A 10,912-nucleotide genomic window follows, 5' to 3' on the forward strand; every position below is an offset into this window, starting at 1 on the left:
GTACTAAAATGAGAAAGCGTTAAAGCACATGTGGGATATTTGAAGTTTTCTTTAAAAAAAAAGTGATAAATTAGTAAAGAAAAATTGATCTTTTGACAATGGTGCTGTTGAATTCAACTTATTTTGAATTTTAAAATTAGCATTGCTTAAGAAAAAAAAAAAAAAAAAAACAGTGTAGTTGAGCCATTACGTAAGTTGCGCCACTTTCCCCGAGAGTATATATACATTTATTCTAGCTTTTGGTCAGAATCTTGGGATTCCTACGCAGCTTCTCCCACCAACAACGCATCCGATTCTATAGCAGCAAATGAATGAGTTTAAGAATCATCTAAACCCTCTCTTAACTCTCCTCTCCATTTTTATTTTCTTTTTCTTTTTAATTCTCATACTCTTTTCTCCTTCTCTGTCTCACTTTCACTCTTTGGTGTCGAGATTGATTGCAAGATGGGGGAGCAGACTTCTCCCCGGAAACTGCCCGTCCTCGGCCGCCGCAACATCCTCATCACCAGCGCCCTCCCCTACGTCAACAACGTTCCCCACCTCGGCAACATCATCGGATGTAACGCACTCTCTCTTTCTGCATATATTATTTTTAGAGTTCGGTTGTTATGCTCTTGCTATACTCTTATGATTACGATCGTCTTCGTATTCATAAGTTTTTTTCAGTGATAGAACTTCCAAATCAACGGTGCATGTCGTTGAACATGATTTAGAGTATTTGAAACCTTTAGAAATCAAATTTTTTAATTTTTTGATATCATTTACCTTGCGATCAAAAAATCTCAAAATTAATAACTTTTAACTATTAGTATGGAATATTTATTAGTTTAACAGTGTAAAAAAATTAGAATTTATTAAATTTTTGATAAAAAATTTTATTTACTATATAGATAAAGATCAATAACTTTGATCTTAAATTGAAAGGTCTAATCATCTATTTTTAGAAGGTCATTTAATTTTTACCGTTCATTTTATATCTACTTGATAGACTTTATTATAATTTTGAAAATTTGATAAATTTATTTTCTAGAAGTTAAAAAATATTCTAGATAATATTTAATTTTGTGAATCGTCGATTTTGAAGCTCTATCATTGAAAATAATTTATGAGTATAAAAAACTCTATACTCATAAGAGTATAGTAGTTCTACTCATTATTTTTAGGCTAAAAGGCAGAAAACTTTCGTACAGATATTCACTTTCGCATTTATCTCCCTATCCTTTGAAAATTACTATATTATCCACTCCATATTTAAAATTATAAAACTTACTATTTTCGCGCCATTCCGTGCATATGTTGTATGGTACAATTAGGGGTGGAAACGAGCCGAGCTCGAGCGAGCTTATGTCAGCTCAAATTCGGCTTGAAATTAATTTCGAACCTAAATCTAGGCTCAAGCTCGGCTTGAAATTAATTCGAGCCGAGCTCGAGCGAGCCTAATTTCGAGTCGAGCCGAGCTCCGAGTCTAAACGACCGATTTAATTCTCGACATTATATAATCGATATTTAATTATAGAACATTACCTACAATTGAGCAACATGCGCAAATAGTTCAAAATACAAAATAATGCAAGAAAATGTGACTAGGCGTGACTGCTCCTGGCGTGAGCGGTTCTGAGAGAGAGAGAGGAGAGAGAGAGAGAGATGAGAGAGAGAAGAGAGAGAGGGGGATTAGGGATTTGGGAATTGAATGTTATCAATGTTTTAGGAATTATGTGCAACATGTAAGTCGAAAGAGAGAGTGTTTATGTAATTTAGAGTTGGACGGACCTCAATTGCAGCGGTGTACGTTATTGGGGGTTAATTTATGGGGCCATACTATAATAGCCCAAATAAATTAAAGGCCTATCATATATATTAATACTATATTAATATTTAATAAATAGTAATATAATATATATATTATAATATATATATATATATATATATATATATATATATATAAGAGTAGGCTACTGTGCTTACGGAGCAACACAGCCCTTGTGCTTCTAACTGTCTAACCACCCATCAATTGATGGATGGTTAGAATGAGAAAGAGAGATATTGACAGAGAAATTAAAGAAAAAAAGAAATTAAAACCCATTTCTTCTCCAAATCTCCTCTCTCTCTCATCTAACTATCCCACAAACTATGATAAGTGGTAGAAAGTTTAGGAACCACAAGGGCTGCTGTGGGCTCCTTAATAACAGCAGTAGACTCTCTCTCTCGTCTCTAGGAGCGCATTCATCGTTCCGTGTATCCTCCTTCCTTCTCTCTCTCTCTCTATATATATATATACTATATATATATATATATATTCGAGCTTTTCGAGCTTTTCGAGCCTAATTCGAACGAGCCGAGTAATACTCAAGCTCGGCTTGAAATGAATTTCGAGCCTTTTATTTTGTTCAAGCTCGGCTCATTTAATTTCGAGTCGAGCTCGAGCGAGCCGAATATCGAGCCGAACACGAGTCGAACGCGAGCCGGCTCGCTCGTTTGCCAGCCCTAGGTACAATTGACTCAGAAGAGAAAAATAAAAATTTTTGAAGGGTTGTTTTTTTATTTATCCTTTTATTACGTCATAACTTCTTGAGCTTAGAATGCCTAAAGTATTTGTTTGGCATGGAAAATATAATGTTAGCAATAACTTTTCTTTATAAGAAAATTTTAAAAAAAATTGCTTCCAAACGATGTCTTAAAATACATATTTATTTGAGAATATATCGATTTCGAAATCAAAGAAGGAAAAGTTAATTCTAGTCAATTTCCATATTTAGTCAACTTCGATCCCATACATTTTAACTTAGTCATCCAATTTATAATTATAGAAGAGATTGAAACTTAATGGAGGTGGGATTGAAATATGAATAAGAGATTAAGAAGCCCCTACACGTGAATATAGAGATGCACTAGGTGCAAGGAATGGTTTTTTATTTTATTTAATAATTTGATGCATATATTTTTTTTAAAGAGAAAAGTAGCATGTTATTCGCTTCGTTTATAAATTTACTTGAAAATGTTTGAATTTGGAACCTCGCGCACCAACCACCAAGTCCTTCCCACTTGGGTTAGAGACGGTAGATTAGCTTTTCAGACAAACTTCACAAATGATTAGATTGCGAGGAACCCACCACGCACTTTATAGCATAGAATTTGTATTTAAAACAAAACAATAAAATAGTGACGGCACCTCTATATATATATATATATATATATAGTCTAGCTATGATGCTTGTAAAATTACCAAGTATTTGGTGCTTGTAAGTTTTTTACCGTTAGATCTACTCCTTGGATCATTTTCAACTATTAGATTATAGTATTCAACCAACCACCCATTCAACCCTAGGGGGCCCACATCATCCTAACCGTATATCTCTTAATCCAATGGCTAAAAATCTACAAGCACCAATAACTTGGTACTTTTAAAAGCATAGAAACTCAATTCTATATATATATATATTGTTCCATTTTTTTTTGCTCAGGTGTTCTTAGTGCGGATGTGTTTGCTCGATATTGTCGGCTTCGAGAATACAACACAGTATATATTTGTGGGACAGATGAATATGGGACGGCCACTGAGACGAAGGCCATGGAGGAGAATTGCTCCCCAAAAGAGATTTGTGACAAGTTAGCATTAACTTAATTGTACCATGCATCCTTTTTGAAAGTATAATTTTGAGTAATTTTTATTTAAGTCCTAACTTTTCAACAACTTTGTTTTTAAAAAAAATCCCACCGTTTCTATCTATTCTTGTCAGTCCCTGTGTTATGACTTTTTTTTTAAGGACCTACACGAATAGATCGAAAAGTTGGGGACTTTTATGAAATTATCTGAAAAGTTAGGGACTTACATGAAAATTATCCTAATAGTTATAGCTGCAGTTATCTCGAATTTCACCTACTGTAAATTCCTTTTTTTATTCTGTAGTATTTAGCTGCTATTATCTTGAATTTGACATATCTAATTAGCATGCATAGGTGAAGTAGCTTTCTAGATGGGCAGCTTCTTAATTTGCTGTGAATTTGATATACATTATAAGCATTTTGTTTTTACAGTTTGTTGATCTGCTTGTATCTGTTTGATAGTGTCTTTGTTGGGTAAACAGATACCATGCTATTCATAAGGAGGTCTACAATTGGTTCAACATTAGCTTCGACGAGTTTGGCCGAACATCTACTCCGCAGCAAACGGAAATTTGCCAATCCATTTTTCAAAGACTGATGGAAAACAAATGTCTCTCTGAAAACACCATGCAACAGGTAAGTTTTACATGCATTTTAACAGAAACTGCATATTTCTTTTTGTGTTGGTCCTTTTAGTATGTTACGTTCATGTTCACATTCTTTGCAGCTTTACTGCGAGACATGCCAACGTTTCTTAGCTGATCGGTTTGTCGAAGGAACGTGTCCTATTGCGGGGTGTAATTATGAGTCTGCACGAGGTGATCAGTGTGAGAAGTGCGGAAAACTGTTGAATCCAACTGAGCTCAATGATCCTAAATGTAAAGTATGTACCATATTTCTTAAATGTCGTAATGCATTCAGTTTAATTGCAATTCTCTAAGTTATCAATTTGCATTTTCGTTATAGGTATGTCGAAACACTCCATGCATTCGTGTCACCGACCATATCTTTTTGGACCTTCCCTTGCTGAGCGATAAAGTGGAAAAGTATGTTAATGAAATGTCCGTGGTTGGTTCTTGGAGCCAAAACGCTATCCAGTTAACTTATGCTTTGTTGAAGGAAGGATTGAAACCTCGTTGTATCACTAGAGATCTTAAATGGGGGGTTCCAGTGCCGCATGACAAGTATAAAGATAAGGTTCTAATAAATTTGATATGCTTGTTATATCAGCTACATTCCGTGTTCCTGCAACTAGAAATCAATATACCACTTCATTCTTCATCACAACTTGAAAATTTATTGATATTTCTCTAGTATTATTGTCGTTAGGTATTTTATGTGTGGTTTGACGCCCCAATTGGATACATATCAATCACGGCATGTTATACCCCCGACTGGGAGAAGTGGTGGAAGGATCCAGACAATGTGGAGTTATATCAGTTCATGGGAAAAGATAATGTTCAATTTCACACTGTAAGAACAAAATAAGTTTTGCTGACTAATTTATCTTATTCCTTTATAGTTTTGACCTCATAGAGGAGGACTCGGTACATCCACTATTACTGCATGTTGGTATTCAAATACTGTTGAGCATTTTATCATCTTTGTTCACTCCATTCTATTGTCTTATCATTGAATATTTCTTTCTATACAATAGGATAAATTTACATTGCTGTTTTTCTTAAGGAACAAATGTATATATTCAGTTGCAGAAGCAACTATTCTACTATCTGATAGAATACAAAGTGCTATTCTTCTACTTTTACATGTGCACAAATTGGAATGTGGTCAGGGGAGTGTGCAACCTTTGCTCTTGATGCAAACTTTGGTAGTCATATCGGCTCCCAATTATTGCATAAAACAAATAAAATCTAAGACAAAACGAGTTGGTGAAACATGATTCTTTTGTAGGATAATATATGCGCATTTTCTCAATCAGGGTATATAGTTTCAACAGTGTGATTGAATATTTGCTTTTTCTCTAACATTTGTATTTAGATATCCATTTTCAGGTTATGTTTCCCTCTACCCTTATTGGAACTGGTGAAAATTGGACTATGATGAAGACAATAAGTGTTACACAATATTTGAACTATGAAACAGGTATTACTACTCTTCTGTTATACTTAGCTACCTTTAAATATAACAGTCTATATAGACTAGTCAATCTATATAATAAAACTATGAATCCTTATGTCCTTAAAGCTGATGTGGCCCAACCTCCTTAATTTGGGGATGTGTGGGTCCCATCAATTCTTTTATTTTTTTCAAATTAATTAAATTTTTTTTTTATTTTTTTTCTATGGATAGACTATCATCCTTTTAATCTGGGGATGTGGCCCCACTACCCCTTAAATTAAGGTGTGGGTCCCACTAATTATTTTTATTATTTTTTAAAACTATGAATCCTCATGTCCTTAAAGCTGATGTGGCCCAACCTCCTTAATTTGGGGATGTGTGGGTCCCATCAATTCTTTTATTTTTTTCAAATTAATTAAATTTTTTTTTATTATTTTTTTTTCTATGGATAGACTGTCATTCTTTTAATCTGGGGATGTGGCCCCACTACCCCTTAAATTAAGGTGTGGGTCCCACTAATTATTTTTATTATTTTTTAAAAATTAATTAGTAGTTGAAATGTTTAATAACTTAATATATTTAAGAATTTAAAAAGTTGGGAATATAAAATGTTATATATTTTAATAGAAGAAAATGAAAAGTAATCTTAAAATATGAAAGGTCAATTTAGAGTCTAATGTACTAAATACTATTTACTTTATCTCAAGAAAATTGATCGTATCTGTCTGTAACGATTAACTATATTTGAAAGGTTCTTTTTATTTGAATTTGATGCTTTATTTGTTTACTCATATTTTTCTACTGTATAGTATATTTTAAATTACGTGGGATTCGACTCTTCCAATTTAAGGCAAATTTTTTTTAGAATTTCTATATTTTTTTAATATTTATTTTCAGTATTTTGGTTACTATGTTATAAAGTTTTATATTTATTTACAAATCATAATGTCTCTATTGTATAATGATTTGATTTGTTTGCAAATCATAATGTCTCCATTATATAATGATTTGATTGTGCTGGGAATTTTGATGGATTTGTTTATATTAGGGTTTAGAATTTTTGAAATGATTAATTATTACGCAGCCTAACGCCATACTTAACGCAATCTAATAGATATATTGAAAGTTGTTTGCTAAATATATTTTCTGTTGTTTCTTATTAAACTTACACGTCACTACCTATATAATAAGGCATCTATATAAAGTTGTCGGAAATAGATGTGGTTTGATAACCTATCGTGATGCTTCAGTCTAAAAAATGAAATGTTAAAAAAAAAATCTTCATACTTTTCAATAAACTTTAGAATTACTAAAACTTTTAAAAGTAAACGTGTTTTACTTTCTACAAAATAACTTATAGAAATATAAGGATCTAAAATTTAAATTTTAAATTTTAAAAGATTATAATATATATACCCGCCGCATCGCGCGAGTCACTACACTAGTGATACTTTATTTCTGATACTAAATGATACATTTGTCTTGTCGATTGTTAGTAGAAAAATTAAAACATATACATATAGATAGGGGAAAGGTGAAAATTACACCTTTAAACTAACTAGCTTGATTACAAATAACTTTGTACTCGCAAGTTTTGCAAATGCCTTCTAAACAGCAGTCAAGAAAATAATTATTTTCAAATTTTCTAGATTGCTATGTTTTGGCTAATACTTTGCAATTATTTTTACCTATTTTGTCGGAAACTTGGAAGTCAAAACTAAATTGAGAAATTGCAAAAGATGCTGGAACTTCGGAAAAAGTGACTCTGTAAGCTCACTCAAAAATGATACTATAATATATCCTACAAGCATTGATCTTAAATGAATATTATTATGTTTTAGAAACCACTGCAATGATAATGTCGGAGCAGGTTCTTAATCTAATGAGTTCGATAATATGTTTCCTTTACATTGTAAAAGTCTCATTTGGATGGTATGCTTTCGCATCGTCATAATATCTCATAAGAAGCATGTAGTGTATTAGCTTGTCAGTAGAATTGAGCTAATGCTATTAGTTCAGAACATCATGCACTTATTTATCAATTTGCAGTACCGGTGCTATAATAGTTAGATGTGCAGAATCTCTGGCTATTTTTGCTTGCATTCACTGATTTCATGATTCTCAGGAAAATTTTCCAAAAGTAAGGGAATAGGGGTTTTCGGCAATGACGCGAAGGATACAAATATTCCTGCAGACGTATGGCGGTACTATTTGCTCACCAATAGGCCTGAGGTAAACCTTTTGATGTAAATTAGCTCCGGTGAAGAGTTTCATGTAAATCTTTGAGCCTTATGACATGTAATTTGGTTTACTTTCTCTTGAGCTAGGTGTCAGATACATTGTTTACATGGGTGGATTTGCAAGCAAAACTAAACAGCGAGTTACTAAGTAACCTGGGGAATTTTATTAATCGTGTATTAAGCTTCGTTGCCAAGCCACCAGGTCAATCTTCCTCAATTTAATAAGAAAGTCATTCTTAAGACGCAATGCTGCTGTTGCTTGATATGCAATCACTTGTTTGTATTTTGAACCTTCACGACCTGCTGTTAACTAGTGAAAAAGAAGATGTAGCCTTTTTTATTTATGTAAAGGTAGTGCATATCAGCATTATCTAACTTGTACATTTTGTTCTTTATGAAGTTTATGAGGGTCTCTTCATATGCTTTTCTAGCAATTAAAATATCAATATATGTCGTAACATAGGCACTCATCTTTTTCTTTAGGAATTGGATATGATTTAGTTATACCTGATGCTTCTAATGCGGAATCGCATCAATTAACCAAGGTGCTGGCGGAAAATGTTGCTAAGTTGATCGATCAATATCTTGATGCCATGGAAAAGGTAATCAATTGATTTGCACTACATAATCCTGCTTAACTAGGAACTAGAGCCTTAGATAGAATCGAATAATTTTATTACCATTTAATTTGTATCATGATTAGATATTTACCCATCTACTATGACAGGTCAAGCTAAAACAAGGCCTGAAAACAGCAATGAGCATTTCTACTGAGGGAAATGGATACTTACAGGTTACTATCGATAAACTCATGTATTTGGATTAAATATTTGTTAATAACATCATGCGACTCTCATAATTAATGTTTTATATAGGAGAGCCAATTTTGGAGGCTTTATAAAAAAGATCCATCTTCATGTGCTATTGTAATGAAGACCTCAGTTGGACTTGTGTACCTTCTTGCATGTTTATTGGAACCGTTCATGCCTTCTTTCTCTAGTGAAGTATATACTCTCTTTTTGGTTCTTTCAAATTTTATTGATATTTTTTGGTCTTGTTATGAATCTTATACTTTTTTTTGAATTGCCTACAAGGTGTTGGGGCAGCTTAATTTATCTCCAGAAGTACATCTCTCTTTCAATGATGAGAAATGTGACATAGAGAAGGCGAAAAGGCCATGGGATCTGCTTCCCTCCGGTCACAAAATTGGAAAACCTGAGCCACTATTTAAGGAGCTAGTATGTGTACTTACTAGCTCAAATTTTAGTCGATTAATTCTTGTCTATGTATTTGTTGCGGCACATAAAATTATAAAATATTTATGTTAAACAATGCAGAAGGATGAAGAAGTAGAATTCTTCAGACAAAAATTTGCTGGCAGTCAAGCCGATAGGATTACAAAAGCAGAAGCTGATGCCCAGAGGATCGCTGAGCAACTGGAAACTACAAAAATAACAGGTTGAGATGTATTCTATCTTATCGATAAAGTCATTTATCTTTCTTAACTTTTTATTAATTGGTCACACTATAGATATCAAAGTGTGGTAGTGCTTGGTTAAATTGATAATCAGTGTGCTATTTATTCACAATAATCTACATTATTTGGTGTTGAACAAATATGTACCCTTTAAGTGCTTGAATAAATAGAATACTCCAAAACAGCCTTGAAGGTATCATAAATGCTCTTGAAAATGCACATGCGATTTCGCAAACGCCCTTTGCAAAAAAACATTTTTTAAGTCTTTATGTATCTCTCTGTAGGTGCACCTATGATATTCAAACTTTCTGAGGGGTATACATGAAGTTTGATGTTTCTGAAATTAATAGTTGACTAGTTAAGTACCCGTGCTTCGCGGCGGACAGAGAAATTTACAGTAAACATACAACAATAAATGCTAAACAACAGAAGAAAATAATATTTGCACAAATATTTGTGCTATTAACGATGAGATACATATGTATATGCACATATGTGTATGTGTATATATATATATATATATATATATATATATATATGTGTGTGTGTAATTTTTTTTGTTGTTTTGGCAGGATAATTTGAAAGAGATAAACTCTCATCACTTAGCCAATAGTTTAAAAAAGAAATGACAGTTTAATAGACTCACATCTCTATTATCTGCATAAAGGGAACATAAAGCACTTTCCAGGTTACAGGAGATCACACAACTGGTTTATAAATTATTTAATAATCATAATCAACATCCTAACTAATGGAGCAAAGTATATATATATTATATTATAGTATATATTATTAATATATAAATATATAAGTACTATAGTTATATATATAAGAAAAGTTTTAGAAAAAAGTAGCACCATGTAAGAATGAATCAACTAAAGATTTGCAAAAGAAAATCCGAACAACCACAATGGGTGAAAGAAAAAGAGAAATCAATTATGCATACACACCACAAAATGTTAGCAATGTATTAATCATTGAATGTCAACTGATACATACTTCTATAATCACGTAGATTATTATACCAACTAATACATATTTTATTAATGATGTATAAACATATGCTCCACCTGTAGGTCACGAAGAATGCTCTAATAAAATTGACGTTCTTGAACAATAGTTCGGCCAGACAATCTGCTGAGAAAAAAACAATATAGATAAAACAGGTTAGGCCAAGCAACCATCAAGTGCACGATTTTCGGATAATTCAATACAACTACAGGTAAAAAAAAAAAAAAAAAAAAAAAAAAACATAGGTCATTTTTAAAAAAGTATTTAGTTTCCTCAGATTGTATTTTTGAACCAAAAGCAGATAGTTAAGGAAATGATACACCATCAGGGATAAAAAGCATTTGCACGGAACAAAAGCATTTGTGACGGCCCGATTCCCAGGGTAGCACCCATCCTAGGACTATCCCGTCGCCTAGCCGGCTTAACTCTCTTATAACCTCTGTAGGTCTAGCCACCACCCAAAATACTTAAGGCCGCGGTTAAAGAGTTTTACCCTATTATA

At 32.8% G+C, this 10,912-nt stretch overlaps 1 protein-coding gene across 1 annotated transcript; it reads left to right on the forward strand.

Moving 5' to 3' along the window:
* Positions 353-9,595, forward strand: LOC109703460 (probable methionine--tRNA ligase). Its single transcript, XM_020226989.1, has 14 exons — positions 353-559; positions 3,462-3,606; positions 4,086-4,239; positions 4,331-4,486; positions 4,570-4,800; positions 4,933-5,076; positions 5,616-5,706; positions 7,808-7,914; positions 8,010-8,124; positions 8,406-8,524; positions 8,650-8,715; positions 8,798-8,926; positions 9,017-9,160; positions 9,260-9,595. The coding sequence occupies exons 1-14, from the start codon at positions 445-447 to the stop codon at positions 9,383-9,385; spliced, it is 1,842 nt and encodes a 613-aa protein (XP_020082578.1). The 5' UTR covers positions 353-444; the 3' UTR covers positions 9,386-9,595.

Source organism: Ananas comosus, linkage group 1 (genome assembly GCF_001540865.1).
Source record: "Ananas comosus cultivar F153 linkage group 1, ASM154086v1, whole genome shotgun sequence".
NCBI classification, from domain to species: domain Eukaryota; kingdom Viridiplantae; phylum Streptophyta; class Magnoliopsida; order Poales; family Bromeliaceae; genus Ananas; species Ananas comosus.